The sequence below is a fragment of the Temnothorax curvispinosus genome, unplaced genomic scaffold, assembly GCF_003070985.1.
Source record: "Temnothorax curvispinosus isolate PA1 unplaced genomic scaffold, ASM307098v1 QBEX01004771.1, whole genome shotgun sequence".
In the NCBI taxonomy this organism is placed as follows: Eukaryota; Metazoa; Arthropoda; class Insecta; order Hymenoptera; family Formicidae; genus Temnothorax; species Temnothorax curvispinosus.
The window spans coordinates 610,114-623,838 of NW_020214551.1; the positions used below are offsets into that span (position 1 = coordinate 610,114).

General features: G+C 37.0%; 5 protein-coding genes across 11 annotated transcripts; 2 read left to right on the plus strand and 3 right to left on the minus strand.

Moving 5' to 3' along the window:
• Positions 1–13: 13 nt before the first annotated feature.
• On the plus strand, positions 14–1,132 carry LOC112453943 (derlin-1). The gene is made up of 2 exons (XM_025015002.1): positions 14–449; positions 565–1,132. The coding sequence occupies exons 1-2, from the start codon at positions 14–16 to the stop codon at positions 885–887; spliced, it is 759 nt and encodes a 252-aa protein (XP_024870770.1). The 3' UTR covers positions 888–1,132.
• A 562-nt stretch (positions 1,133–1,694) lies between these two features.
• LOC112453944 (60S ribosomal protein L12) lies at positions 1,695–3,178 on the minus strand. Its single transcript, XM_025015003.1, has 4 exons — positions 3,029–3,178; positions 2,862–2,935; positions 2,074–2,466; positions 1,695–1,709 (listed from the first exon to the last, which is right to left on the minus strand). The coding sequence occupies exons 1-3, from the start codon at positions 3,063–3,065 to the stop codon at positions 2,080–2,082; spliced, it is 498 nt and encodes a 165-aa protein (XP_024870771.1). The 5' UTR covers positions 3,066–3,178; the 3' UTR covers positions 1,695–1,709; positions 2,074–2,079.
• Positions 3,179–3,435: 257 nt separating this feature from the next.
• Positions 3,436–6,276, minus strand: LOC112453980 (PRKCA-binding protein). Of its 4 annotated transcripts, XM_025015062.1 has the most exons (7): positions 6,108–6,276; positions 5,920–5,987; positions 5,604–5,834; positions 5,423–5,482; positions 4,623–4,941; positions 4,353–4,548; positions 3,436–4,278 (listed from the first exon to the last, which is right to left on the minus strand). In XM_025015062.1, exons 3-7 carry the CDS (start codon positions 5,711–5,713, stop codon positions 3,581–3,583), a joined length of 1,383 nt encoding a protein of 460 aa, XP_024870830.1. In that variant the 5' UTR covers positions 5,714–5,834; positions 5,920–5,987; positions 6,108–6,276; the 3' UTR covers positions 3,436–3,580. The 4 variants fall into 4 exon arrangements, with proteins under 4 accessions (XP_024870830.1, XP_024870831.1, XP_024870832.1 ...); XM_025015063.1 differs by lacking the exon at positions 5,423–5,482; XM_025015064.1 differs by lacking the exons at positions 5,423–5,482; positions 5,604–5,834.
• A 215-nt stretch (positions 6,277–6,491) lies between these two features.
• On the plus strand, positions 6,492–8,608 carry LOC112453983 (60S acidic ribosomal protein P1). The gene is made up of 4 exons (XM_025015068.1): positions 6,492–6,711; positions 7,553–7,703; positions 8,181–8,282; positions 8,503–8,608. Exons 1-4 carry the CDS (start codon positions 6,640–6,642, stop codon positions 8,514–8,516), a joined length of 339 nt encoding a protein of 112 aa, XP_024870836.1. The 5' UTR covers positions 6,492–6,639; the 3' UTR covers positions 8,517–8,608.
• LOC112453979 (synaptotagmin-1-like) lies at positions 8,359–13,553 on the minus strand. Of its 4 annotated transcripts, XM_025015058.1 has the most exons (10): positions 13,430–13,553; positions 13,244–13,297; positions 13,002–13,100; positions 11,958–12,110; positions 11,216–11,397; positions 10,818–11,008; positions 10,629–10,736; positions 10,413–10,533; positions 9,788–10,131; positions 8,359–9,727 (listed from the first exon to the last, which is right to left on the minus strand). In XM_025015058.1, the coding sequence occupies exons 1-10, from the start codon at positions 13,483–13,485 to the stop codon at positions 9,422–9,424; spliced, it is 1,614 nt and encodes a 537-aa protein (XP_024870826.1). In that variant the 5' UTR covers positions 13,486–13,553; the 3' UTR covers positions 8,359–9,421. The 4 variants fall into 4 exon arrangements, with proteins under 4 accessions (XP_024870826.1, XP_024870829.1, XP_024870827.1 ...); XM_025015061.1 differs by lacking the exons at positions 13,002–13,100; positions 13,244–13,297; positions 13,430–13,553 and adding exons at positions 12,373–12,635; positions 12,795–12,902; XM_025015059.1 differs by lacking the exons at positions 13,002–13,100; positions 13,244–13,297; positions 13,430–13,553 and adding an exon at positions 12,795–12,902.
• Between the last annotated feature and the right edge of the window lie 172 nt (positions 13,554–13,725).

Sequence of the window (13,725 nt, forward strand, 5' to 3'; positions counted from 1 at the left end):
ACGACCGCGTAAAATGTCAGATGTGAGAGACTGGTTCAGATCCTTGCCGACGTTTACGAGATATTGGTTATTTGGCACCGCGCTTCTGACGTTACTCGGCAGATTCGGAATTCTGAGCCCGCACACGCTGATCCTGTCCGACCGATATCTGAATAACTTCGAAGTCTGGCGGGCGGTTACGTGCGTCTTGTATTATCCCCTCAGCCAGGGCACCGGCTTTCATTTCCTGATCAACTGCTACTTCTTGTACAATTACTCGTTGAGGCTGGAGCGCGGGGAATATGACGGGAAGCCCGCGGATTACGGCTTCCTGCTCATGTTCAATTGGATATGCTGCGTCTTCATCGGATACCTCGGCCACTTTCCCCTGCTCATGGACCCCATGGTGCTCAGCGTGTTGTACGTGTGGTGTCAGCTGAACAAGGATGCCATTGTAAATTTCTGGTTCGGTATGCCTCGCTCCTTTTCTCATCATATTTCATTTATAAATAATAGATAGTGTCATTGCGTTGTAACGATAACGGTATTATAAGTATTGGCTGACATGGAAAACTCTGTCGTCAGGTACGCAATTCAAAGCCATGTACCTGCCGTGGGTCCTGTTTGGATTTAACTTGATTATCTCCGGTGGCGGCACGATGGAGTTTTATGGGATTCTGGTAGGACACCTGTACGTCTTCTTGAAATTTAAGTATCCTCAGGAGCTCGGTGGTCCGGAATTGCTTAAAACTCCTAAGATACTTGAAAGTTTCTTCCCACCTCAAAGAAGCGGGATTCGATCATTTGGGAATATACCTGCGCCAAGACCAGCGGGAGAGCAGAATGCTCAAGGAAGGAATATATTTGGGGGACACAACTGGGGAAGAGGTCATGTACTTGGTCAATAGTTAAAAAGTTAAAAGAGAAAGACTTATGAACTCGATAAGAAATTTATTATTTCATTATATCTGTCTCGCCGTCTACGACTGATATAACAAGTCCTTACTTCTGCGTTACCGATTCTTCCAAATATCTGTTTGTTAACTTTTGTGCAATTCTGATAATTGGAATATGAGTTTAATATTTGCATTTCGATGCAATTTAATAAAATAAAAAAAATGTGTATTTTATAAATATATAAAACTAAAAAGGAATTCTAACTTTTACACAAAAATTATATCATTGTGAAAAATAGCAAAAATATTTTATGTAATATTTAGTACTTGTAAATATGTTATTAGTTCACGAATATTTTTTATAGGAATTATTATAATCTTCAATTTAATAACTGATTATTAATTACACGTAATGAAGTATGTTCTTCTAATGACGTATCAGGAAATTGGTAAATATTGTTTTCTACAGATTTTTATATTTAATAACATAATTCTATGGAGTGTTCTTAAGTGTGCAAATGTATAAAATTTGCATTTATCAATCTTATTATATTACAGAAATTCTAAAATAAAAAATTCTGAGAACATTAATCAACTTTCTAACATTTTCATGTAAATTTATGAACAGTTATCCGTAAATTCGTGAAATGTATTGAAGCAGAACTTCGATCATGCTCAATTTAATAACTACTGATGTAATTCATCTTGTTACGTGTACTTAAAAAATACAAATGGATAAAGTAATATACATGTAAGGAAATGTAACATAAGGAAATTACAACGTATGTTCAACTCCGTTTTAACGTATTTTTTATTTTCTGCACCTTACAAAATCTGTAAAAACATAAAATACGAGATACTTAGTGATACACGCATTTCTATATTGCCAAAAAATTACTAGATTACATGATTTTTTATTGAGGTTGTCTCCTCAATGGCTAAATGCCTGCTAGCACTCGACACATCGTTTGATGTAGCCAGTGTTAGACAGGTGGATGGGATGCCAACCCCTACCAAGAGCTCAAAGTCAATACTTATCATTTTGACTGTTTAAATTAAAAGATGAATAACTTCAAGATTATATTAATAATAAATCGCATAATTAATAATTATATAAAGATTAAATATACACACATATATACATCATTAAAATATTTGGTCAAAAATGAAAAGCATGAACCAAGAGCCCTAAACCTACCAACAATTATTCCTCCGGAACTTCCAATTCTCCAGCGTTGATGTCGTCTATAAGATCATGAGATGGTCTGCCTTCTACGGTGCATCCCACTGACTGACACGTGCCCAAAATTTCCTTGATAGTACCGCCGAGTGTTCGCGACATTGATCTCGATCTCATAGCACGGGCAATGGAAACGATATCATCGAATGACAGATTACCACTGTGCTTGATATTCTTTTGCCTTTTGCGGTCCCTGGGCGGCTCTTTGAGAGCTTTGATTATCAAAGAAGCAGCCGATGGCACGACTGTGATCGTGGCTTGTCTGTTCTGAATAGTCAGCTGGACTGTGATTTTCAAACCTTTCCAGTCACTGGTGGCCTTGGCAATGTCATCACCAACTTTCTTCGGAGACTGAAATATGAATATTATTTATCAGTCATCTCGATGCCTCTTTATTACAGATGGTTAACTATACCTTTTAAATCAATTTAAAATCAATATATTTTCTATATTTATATAGAAAATGTTCATTTAAGATATTTTTCTTTTCAATAAATTCTTATAAAATCATATTAGAATCACAAATTTTAATCCTAATTAATTCTACTCAAGGTTTATGAAAAATATAATTTATAATTTTTTATCCATTTGTAAATTTGAAAATAAATTTATAATAGAATTATCTATTTTAGAATATATAATTCCTACTTTAAAAATAATTACTTTTTAAATATTACTTCTTGACTGTAAACATGCATGACAAATACAAGCAAGTTTTCGTACAAATAAATTCTTTCCAGACTTACCAAACCAAGAGGACCGATTTTAGGGGCAAGAGATGAAGTAGCTCCTACCTCACCACCAACGCATCGCAAAAATACTGAAAAACACAAGTAATTTAACATCTTCTTCTAGGTTATAAAAATTATAAAAGCTTTTAACCTATGCTACACAAAAAATATTAATAAATTACCTTTCTTTATTTCATTTGGATCGAATTTGGGAGGCATTTTGGTAGTTTTTGTTACGGATTCTTAGAAGAAAACGCAGATGAAATGTGATCACGAGAAAATCGCGTCTCTAACCCACGAGATTCACAACGGAAAGACTCAGCTGCTGGCTGAGAAGAGTGAAGTGAGGAGAAGTAACCGGCGGGAACGGAAACCGGAAACAAGTCTCGGCAGTGTTGCCAATAGGCGACGAGCCTTTTTCTGCATTCAAATATTCAAAACACAATGGATGATCAGGTTTGTTCTTTTTAGCTGAACTTCTTACATTAGCTTTTCTGTTTTTCTTTCTTTGGTAATAATTTTATTTTCGTAAATATACATTAATGGTATATATAATATATATCACACACACGTGATGTGTGCGTGCATCTTATTTTATCTTATTTTAATTCTATAATCACAGTTACATTGAAAGCAAAGAGTAAATTACAAAGCATAATTAAATATTATATACGTGCATAGATTGTAAAAGATCTTATTCATCTCGAAATTTTTTAGAAATTTAATAAGTATTGCTATGTATTATCGGTCGAGTCCGGTGGGAAGTTTGACGTGTCAATGAGAAGTTCCTCGTTTATATTCTGCAACTTTTCTTCCGATTCATACTCTTCAACGTCCTCGCTTGAATCCGTTAAAGATTGCGGCCCGGTGGATTTGTACTGAAATGCGGAATGCGACAAGTCGACTTCAACCGGGAATAACGTTACCGTCGACAATAGATCCCGTGTATTGGCATAATACTTGGCTAGACCTGCTGCAAACTTGTGCAGCTGCCATACGACGTCCTGAACGTGCTTATTGTCCAGCAACTCAAGCTTCACCAGCACGTCTGAGCGAAGCTTCGCGAACCTCGCGCGAGCTTCCTGTCGACACCTCAGTACCAGACGATATTCATAATTGCCCGTTTCCACGCGATAAAGAGGCTCTTGCAGAGCGGCACAGCTCTGCTCCTCGTCATCCAATTCCTTTACCTTCAAACAGTAGGACAGATATTCAAATTTTGCATCGGCGTACTTGCTAATGGTCAACCGTGTATCTGGTATAGCCTTGTTAAGATATGTTCCCAAGTCACTCAGTATTGGTTTCAGGGTCTTTAGCATTATCACTCCAAACTTTTCCATTTGCCTGTGCTGCTCTCCAAATTGTCTGAAGGCTTCACTGGCGCGTGGCTGCGGTTCTCGCACTCCTATGGCGGCAAAAGCATCTCCAAATACTGAAAAGAAACACAGTTGTGTGAATAAATAATTCTATGCAACTTTTGACAATAATTGTTTGAAACTATAGTACCTTTATAAATTTGTGTCAAATCGAAGAAAGCATGTAACGTAGCTTTAGCATGCGTCACGAGGCCTCTATAGAAATTTTCCGTGCGTTTCAACATCATCAATCTTTGGACAAGGGCGTCGTTACAAAGGATGGCTCGCGATAGTCCAAGTGCGTCAGCTGTAGTGCTACCCATTCCTTCAACTAGCCTATGCTTTACCTGCAAATTCAGAAATTTACAGTTATTATACAATTTGTGCAGAGTTGTGCTACAACGTAATCCAATGTACGCACCTTTTTAAGAGCGATGTCGAGCGTACGGCCTTGTTTTGGATCGGCATGTAACTTGTTGTAATTAATGCTGACTTGTGACTCGCAGGATTGTATCATTTTTGCAACCTCCACTTTAGTTTTACCCTTCACTGATGCTCCATTCACCGCAACAAGCTCGTCGCCCGCTTGAAGAGTACCGTCTGAAGCAACTGGGGTGTTGTCGAAAATTTGTACAATGTAGAGACATGGGCAAAGTGGTGCACCGCCGCCGATGCTTATACCGATTAGATTACTAGTATCCTTCTGTATTACGATGTTCCCAGATGTGATTGTCATACCCCTGAAATTTAATAAAAAAATATGTGTGATATACTGTAATCTTTAAGTAAATATAAACATACAGCATGTTAAAGCTTTTACAAAAAAGTTATTAGATATACGATTTAAAAAATGCTCTGGTTTTTATAAAATTCAAATAGAATATACAATATCTATCGATATATAATATTTATAATAAAAAAGATATAATTACAAATCCATATATGTATAAAGACAGTTATAAATATACATTATATCATATCCAAAATCATTAAAAATTTGTTAACGTTATCTAAAGTTGTGAAAATATTTAACAATCTTTTATGCTGTGTGTAACGTCAAATTTTCATAAGAGTGCTTTTAAATTAGAAAAATCATCATAGTCATTATAAGTTTTATTAGTTGCAATACATTCTATGAGTTTCTGGCAACATTTACACGATAAATTATAATTTAATAATATAAATGTCTTTCAAAGAGAGATGTTTCATGACAAAACTTACAAGTGGTCGATGGGTCGCCGCTGTATATATCGATCTTGCGTAACCAATTCTATATCTGTTCTAGGTCCCGATAAGCAACAGTGTAAAAGGAAGAAATTGAAATTTGGCGCAGAGAAAGATATATATATATGAAGCAAAAAGAAATGTCAAAAGTCAATATAAACACAAGAATAGTGCGTACATGCGATCTTCCATCATAGTCAGCTGGTGCATTTCCATGCTAGCCGATGGTACGGTGGTCAGAGCGACAGAAGCTTCGTCCAAAGTTGATTCGTTCAAACTTTCAAGCATGCTAGTATTTGCGAACGTGGTTGGAATAGCCGAGAATCGCTAGACCTTCCCTTAAACTTTTCCCACCGCACCGTTCGGCATTCAGGCATGCATTTTACGACCAAAAGAAAACGCAATAGGACTGTAATACAGCACAACGAATATAGTACGACAAAATTTTGACTAATAATAAGCAATCAAGATCCACGATCTTCTACATAACCAACATTTTATCCTCCTCGAAGAAGAAATCGTCTTCAAAGTCCATACCCAGGCCAGTCATGCTTGTTAATATCTGTAATGTGAGCGATCGTTATTTACATCTAGCGTTTCTTTCGCAATGTCTATTAATTGATTCAATATAAACGTATAAAATATACGACAGGGATAGAACGTCGTCTGCAAAAATTATTACGTTGTGTTATCGTGTCAATGATAGATCCGGGATACGTCGATATACGCTTCTCGTACGTTTTCACATTTAATTAAAAACCAAATCTAATAATAATTTAATAATAACTGATAAAACACGATATTGATAAACTATGTTTTATACAGAGGTGTCTCATCAAATTGATCAAATAAGTTCGTTCTTTTTTTTTAGCGTATTGGAGTAAAAGTAGGACAAGTGAGGGCAGCACAAAGAGGAATTCAATTGGTCGATTCAACACAGGATTTTTTGATTGGTTGATCACCTTTCTGCTGTCAGCAGTGTCAGCACTGTTGTCACGTGGGCCACGTGGCGTTTATCGCGCATGCGTCTCAATTTTACCGGCTATATTACGCGATATCCGGTTACCGAGGGCTCCCTTCTCCCTTCCTGTCTCTTCCGGCGGAGTCGCGAACTTGGGTGTTTGTTCTCTCTCGCAGAGCTAAGGTCGGATCGACGACTTACACCGATTTTGAGTTCCATCCGTGTCACGAGAAGTCAAATCTAAACGGGAAAAATGACGACCGAAGCCGAGCTCGCGTGCGTTTATTCCGCGTTGATACTCGTCGACGACGACATCGCCGTAACCGTAAGTATCGTCACGCGGCTTTTATCACGCTTGTGTCCGTCCTCGCCGTCTATGGTTTCGGTTTTATCGCTTTTGCGTCCCAACTTCTACTGCTCGCGTCTGTTTATTAATTATCGTAATTGCATCGTCTATGTCTTCTTTTTAAACAAATTCTTTTCTATTCAACGAGTCATATCTTGGCTCAATCTCTCGGAACCTAACCCTGGAGTATGCACGTGTTCCTTTGTGGTAAAAGTATCAAAAGTTTAATTAATTTTGGTGATTTTGTATTATCATGTAATTTCTAGCGATAAAAGGTCATATCATGGATCTAATTTTTGTTACATTGTTTTATTCTGATAGTTTTTTATTATATATTTATACTTTATGTGCTATGTAGATTATACAGCGATTACAATCCATTAAACATTTACTACATAAAAATTTTGTCGATTTGCAAAACAGAAATGTTTAACAGTCTCTTAATCGATTTGTGATAATTTGGACAAGCACCGCAGGAGTAATATCTTACTGCTTATGTCTTACTGCATACTCCTGCTACCATTGTAGACGACGCTTAATAGTTAATAGTTGTCTAATTTTTCAATGTCTGCATTGAAAATGCTCTCTGCATTTCAATCTTTTAAAAGAGAACAACATTTTCATAATTAAAGCAAAGTAATGTTTCACTATATTTTATATAAGGTGGCGCTTTTTGTTTGATTCCACTATTGCAAAAAGTTAAATATAGTCTTTAATCAAATTGTTGGGTTTTGTGAAATGATAGAATCTGCAAATTAATTTTATGTAAAATTAAAAATAAGTACAATGTATTATCTTGAATTATGTTTTCATTTCACAGGGTGAGAAGATACAGACAATTTTAAAAGCAGCCAATGTAAATGTTGAATCTTATTGGCCTGGACTTTTTGCTAAAGCCTTGGAAGGCGTAAATGTTAAAGAATTAATTACCAACATCGGATCTGGTGTCGGAGCAGCACCTGCAGGAGCAGGTAATACATATAATTTTTTATTGATAGACTATAAGCTTTAATCATAAGTACAAGTACTTATGTTCTTTTTACTTTCCTGCAAAATGCAGCAAGAAATTTGTATTAAGTAAATACTTAGGAATATATAACTGCGCATTTATCCGAAATAGATTTGGAAGAACGTTATTTAAGTTTGCAATAAATTTACAAATGTTTATTTTATCCTCTTCATCCACCGATCTAGATCATTTAAATTGCTAGCCCGGTCAGCAAAAGAGGTGAAAGAAATTGAAAACAAACTTTCTGATTATATCAATAAAGATAGAATCTTAAGTTTTGTTAGCAACATGGAAAACTATAGAAAAATTGTAAATTTACTGAAATGCTACTTCAATATATCGCAATATGAATTAATCTTTATTTTTTTTTTAATGTCATTTATTCTGACAAACAATCTATTATTCTTTTATTTAAAAAATATATTTTGTTCTTTTAAAGCTCCAGCTGCTGCAGCGCCCGTTAGCACCGAAGCTGCTCCAGCCAAAGAAGAAAAGAAGAAGGAAGAACCAGAGGAAGAATCAGACGACGACATGGGATTCGGTGAGTTATACATCAAGTTTATAATATTTAAATCTTAAGAAGATAACTAGATAATTGAAGAACAGCGTAACAAATATTCAATGATTAATATAGCATGTATTAGCTACAGAATATACACATGATGATAATATTTCAAGAATGAGAATACAATAAATTAATTATCTTATTCAATGGACGTAATTAATTCTCATATTAATCGCAATGCACTATCTGCTTACAGGTCTATTCGACTAGGGATCAGGGATCGCGTTGGTCCATTCCTTTTTATGTATGTACTGTTATATTGTACACACGATATAAACAATGAAAACATTTTGATAAGAAAAGTGTATACTTTTTTCCAACCATAGAAAAGCGATCGCAAACAATAAGGGTTTTACTTTTCTCTTATTATATATGAAATATGTAATGTGTATGAGAATATTTCGATGAAACATGCGTAGAACATGTTCAATGAACTCTGTGGGAAAAAAATATATTTTCTATTTTTGTTCTCTCTATAGTCATACATACATATATCTATATAGAATTATATTTTTTTTTTGTACCGTGTATATTCAACGGAGTAAGCTACAATTCTCTAACCACATTATATTTTATTTCTCGGTAATCTATCTGCTGATCGGTAATATGCGCTAGTAAATTCAGTCGATCTCTTACGTAGCATTTAATAACAATTGTACCGTCGTTAAAAGAACCTGCTTTTATCGGCGGATTAATTTTTTAATACACCGTCTTATTCAACAAAGTTACTTTTATGTGCACTCTGCTATGTAGACTCTCTAACTTGAATAATTATTACAATTTGTCACATAATTTGATTACATATTCGTGCTGTTACATTATATAAGATGATTGGTCGGCAATATTCCGTTATTTCATTTCTTAATCAATTGGTGTATATGGAGTGAAAATAGTTGTAATTGAGAATTGTCAATCTTGATATGACTTTGAAAATGCCAAAATTAAGATCACCACTTTGCTCTTTTCAAAACCAAGCAATTTTTATCTAAAACATTTCTCGCTAAAATACTTAATTTAAGAGACAAAATATTTTAACACTTTAGTACGTGGTGGTGGTATACAAGATCACGACCATCTTGTGTACATATATTTTCTCTTTTTTAACAGCTATTATTTTAATTTTTTAATTCGCCGTTATCATCATGTTGCGCTTCTGGTTCTGATAATGGCAACCATTGTGCCGAAGCACCCGTTCCGGATAATACACGCTGAAACAATTCTCTTTGACACGAGCCGGATACTTCGCACTTGGCCAAGAGCTCACCATTCGCTCGTAGCACAGAGAATTGTAAGACACACTTCGGTAATATGTCGCTGCTAATATCAAAAGTAAGAATATCGTTCCACACGGGACTGGTAACCTCGCGTTGTACACTCGATTTCTTCTTCTTGAGACTCTTACCGTCCTGGATCAGTGACACCTAAACGATTTTTATTGTAAGTAAACCAAATTTAAGGTCAGTGCATCGATACGTACGTACCTTCACATACGGATTGGCGTTTACAGGATCGTCGAAAATGGGTAAATTTCTCGCCCTGACGACGATAATCGTCAGTTTCTCTATGGACAATTGATACGAGATGGAAACCATCAATTCACCCAGAGGCGGTGCTTTAAATCCACCCTCCGTCCCATATCGAAGAATTGGTTTTACGAGAGTGATCAAGTTTGCACCGAGATCCGGCACGGAAGAAAGAGGAAGCTGTACGTAGCCTAAACCACGATGTCTCGTAAACGCATCGAAATCATAGAGCAGAATTTCTAATGTTCGTCCAGCCAGCGATGATGCAGGCGTTACTTCAAAAACGAAGTCTTCATCGAATACTAAAAAAAAGATTAGATATATAAAATATTTTGATGCTTTTAAAGCGAAGAGAAGAATGAGAGTGGTCATGTCCGCAACCCGTATTTTAGCTGTTACCGAATCCTGTATAGGTAATGTGCACGATAATTGATTCTCTTTGGAAAAAAACAAAAAAATCACAGCTAAAACGCGCGCGCAAGCGGGCATGACCATTCTCAATTCTCATCCTTTTCTCTGGTTTAAAGAAAGTTGCGTCATTTTGTGATAACCCTGTTAAAATATATAATAGGAAAATAGTTACCAGGATTCAAAGTACGTCTGTGTATTGTAGTTTGCCATACGTTATTACGATCAGGTAACAAACGTATCTTGGCGTAAGGGTCTGCGATGCCGCTCAATTCTCGGGCGCGAAGATCGTGTGCCTTTGTAAAACGCGAAGAAAAAAATGATTATTCCGATCTATACATTCGGCAATAGTAAATACATGATCTAGACGATGTACACGAGAAATAGATACCTCGATCAGTCTCACTGTAAGTATTCCAGCGTTGACATCGTATATCAAACCCAATTTTAATTCACCCCTGATTTCGTCAGACGAAGAAGTTGAAGAGGAAGACGAGAGCTATGACACAAAAAAATACACTTAGCTGCAGTAATCTAATTATTGACGAATTGAGAACAATATCACGAAACTACGATATACCTTGTGCCGTGGAGATGATTCGATCTCGACGCTGTTCAACCTGGAGTAAGACCCGTCTATACTCCGCGGCGGTGGTCTGACGATTATCATGCGCTTCTCAGACGCGATCACTGTGCCTTCCGGAATGGGTGGTGCAAGAGGACTCATTGGAGACGGAGAAATATCATCTGATTCCGAGAGATGGTGCATAACTGCGAAAGGAACGTTCAGGTGTATAACAGAAGACACTTCAATGTCGCGATTCCATTAAATTGACCAAATTTTCCGATTTTAAGAAATATATCAAAAAGATTTATACATACGTCATAGTCAAAATTCGTAAAATGTCTGACTAATTCAATTCCAATTCTACTGTATCTGCTGCCTTATTAGAAATTTTAGAACACACATGTATCTACCTCTTCTAGGCGAATCACTGGCAATGCTGTCAAATACATGATCAGACTGCCATTCATCATCATCCGACTGACTGTCATTACGTCTGATGATCTTATTTTCCCGCGAAAGCGCAACACCGACTAAAACGTCTTTCGATGACTTGGCTGCCTCTTCGGCTCTGTCTAACAAATCTTTCTCAAACCTGAAAGAGATTATATTATTTATTTATTTTTCGGTACATTGGAACTGTGATAATTGGCTCATTTATTAAAAAATGATAAATTAAATTAAGGCTAATATAAGCCTGAAAGTACAGATATTTGTGCAATATCACAGTAATATTTTCTACTTCAACCTCATTAGAGCTAATTGCGGTCTTTCTCCAGGTCTTTTTCAGCCAATCAAATATAAATTTAAGTAAGGAATTATTTGAGTAAAGGTCGATACTAGTTCGAATGCGGTACAAATAAAAATATAGTTGTGATATGGCACATTTGCAAGTTTGTATCAATCTTAATTAAATCTATTAAATTTTATTGCTATTTTAGCAACAATTTTTTTATGTTATTGTTATTAATTGTAAGCTGAATCATTATTTGACAGTTGTGATGAATGCAATAAGTGATGTTATAGACTATTCAGCATCGCTAAGTCAGATTTTAGAACAGAATTTTAGGGAAATTATCAGTCGCGACTAAGTTATCCAAGCTAAAAATATACATTATATTCTAGGCAAGAAGGAAGAATACGAGGAATACGTGCCAGTTGAGCGGTCCTCCGACCGAAGTAAGCAATCGTCGGCGACGCGCGCAAATAGTGTAAACGATCACCGCTGAGATTGCCCCGGTAGCGGCTCCAACCGTGCCTAGAATCGCGACCACTCCGGCACCGTGAACATCCATCTTAATTGCGAACCTGCATTCGACATTACGATCAAATTTGACTTTTCATCGTCGAGCGGATTCACCACGATCCGCGTTGCAACGTCATGGTGATTAAACAGTTATTATTTAACAGTCACCAACTTAGGATGATTTCGAACAAATTCCGATCAATTTAATTAGCAATCAATTCCATCGGCAGAATTGTTCAAAGCAAAATTCCTAATAGTGTAATTCACTTTGTCAAATCTTTTTTTCGCTTGTTAAATAAGAAAAAAATTAATGATTCTACTCACGTTAACAAAATAATGTTACTCGATCAGTTAATCGCTGATTAAGTTAATTAGAGTTTGGTCGAAATCACCCTTAAAGTTGATTCCCAGTTCAATTTACACGTCTTGTACATAAATAGAATTTGTTTTTCATGCATATGTTACTCTTTCTCTTTCTTTCTGGTGCGCGCACGCGTTCTTCTAAGTACAAAAGATACGACTATAATTTGAGAGAGGATAGCTAATTGCTACGTCATCCTCGTTTGTTCCAGATGGTGCAACTGGATCTGTGGAAATAAATCGCCCGGGGATATGCAGGCGTCATTATTCTCGAATGCCAAAGCGTACTCTTTGAAATATATAACGCGCTCCTCCGGAAATAAAACACGAGACGCGTATCATTAGTCGGACATACGGCAAAACGTGTGGTAAATACTCACACTTACCCCTGTCATCCGCGCGGCGTTACATTACATTCTCGTTTACGCTGGAACGAGAAACTGGGAGCAACGAGCTGCTCCTTAGCTCCGAAGTCGAGGAAAAACGAGTCACGGCGAGAATGATGGATCAGCAAACGGCGGATGATCTATCAATGGGCATGTTAAAATTCATGCCCTCCGTAGAACGTACACTTTCACACCTCGTAGACTCACCCTCGGAGGAGCGCCGTGAGGAGGACGTGCGCACGCGCCGGCACACAGATTCTCATCTCCGCTGACGACGGTGAAGGATCATCGAGCGACCTTGACTCCCTAAAGGTGAAGTGCACATTGCGGGTGAAAATTTTTAAACAATTTTTTTCGCCCGCTCGCGCAGCGAGCAGTCGCGAAAGCGCGCATGGCGCACAAGTGAAAACGCTAAAAGAGATGTTAATTAACACTTGATTTGCATATACCTGCGCGAGCTTGCGATAACAATTTGTCGCCCGAGTCCTATACAAGAGGTCTTCCTAGAAAATAAAAAAAAGAATTTTCTTAATACATGTAAAGTAATAATTTCCTTTATATAATTTTGATTATTAATCGATTGTTGATCACTGATCGTCAATCGATTGCTTTTTTAATAACTTCAAGTGATTTACTTGTCGATAACAGCAATCGGCACGCATATTCCCTTCTTTTTAGACGTTATAAACATTTTGTCATGTTTATTGTTATATAGGGAAGAGGAAGGAGAAAGATATCGCGCTACCAACGAAGAACCGCTTACATCCAGCACTGAGATAAACGGTTACGGAGGGGATATCCTAGTCTCGCGTCGCCGGTTTGCCGACGAGGGCGACGAGCTAAATTTAGGACGCACGCGCGGACCTCGCGCAGCCCCTCTCGGCCGTGTCATCGTCGTCCGTCGTCGTCACGAGCCGCGTCGAGCTCGGGG

Bases quoted from the DNA above. Each gene is read 5' to 3' on its own strand.
- LOC112453943 (XM_025015002.1), top strand. From the start codon at position 14: ATGTCAGATGTGAGAGACTGGTTCAGATCCTTGCCGACGTTTACGAGA. The intron at 450-564 runs GTATGCCTCGCT...CTCTGTCGTCAG, and splicing joins CATTGTAAATTTCTGGTTCG to GTACGCAATTCAAAGCCATG.
- LOC112453944 (XM_025015003.1), bottom strand. From the start codon at position 3,065: ATGCCTCCCAAATTCGATCCAAATGAAATAAAGAAAG. The intron at 2,936-3,028 runs GTAATTTATTAA...TGTGTTTTTCAG, and splicing joins TCCAAATGAAATAAAGAAAG to TATTTTTGCGATGCGTTGGT. The intron at 2,467-2,861 runs GTAAGTCTGGAA...TTCATATTTCAG, and splicing joins AAATCGGTCCTCTTGGTTTG to TCTCCGAAGAAAGTTGGTGA.
- LOC112453980 (XM_025015062.1), bottom strand. From the start codon at position 5,713: ATGCTTGAAAGTTTGAACGAATCAACTTTGGACGAAGCTTCTGTCGCT. The intron at 4,942-5,422 runs GTAAGTTTTGTC...ATTAAATTTCAG, and splicing joins CGGCGACCCATCGACCACTT to GGGTATGACAATCACATCTG. The intron at 4,279-4,352 runs GTACTATAGTTT...GTTTCTTTTCAG, and splicing joins TTTGACACAAATTTATAAAG to TATTTGGAGATGCTTTTGCC.
- LOC112453983 (XM_025015068.1), top strand. From the start codon at position 6,640: ATGACGACCGAAGCCGAGCTCGCGTGCGTTTATTCCGCGTTGATACTC. The intron at 6,712-7,552 runs GTAAGTATCGTC...TTCATTTCACAG, and splicing joins ACGACGACATCGCCGTAACC to GGTGAGAAGATACAGACAAT. The intron at 7,704-8,180 runs GTAATACATATA...GTTCTTTTAAAG, and splicing joins AGCAGCACCTGCAGGAGCAG to CTCCAGCTGCTGCAGCGCCC.
- LOC112453979 (XM_025015058.1), bottom strand. From the start codon at position 13,485: ATGTTTATAACGTCTAAAAAGAAGGGAATATGCGTGCCGATTGCTGTT. The intron at 12,111-13,001 runs GTGAGTCTACGA...TGTCGAATGCAG, and splicing joins CTCACGGCGCTCCTCCGAGG to GTTCGCAATTAAGATGGATG. The intron at 10,132-10,412 runs GTAACTATTTTC...TCTTTTTTTTAG, and splicing joins CAGACGTACTTTGAATCCTG to TATTCGATGAAGACTTCGTT.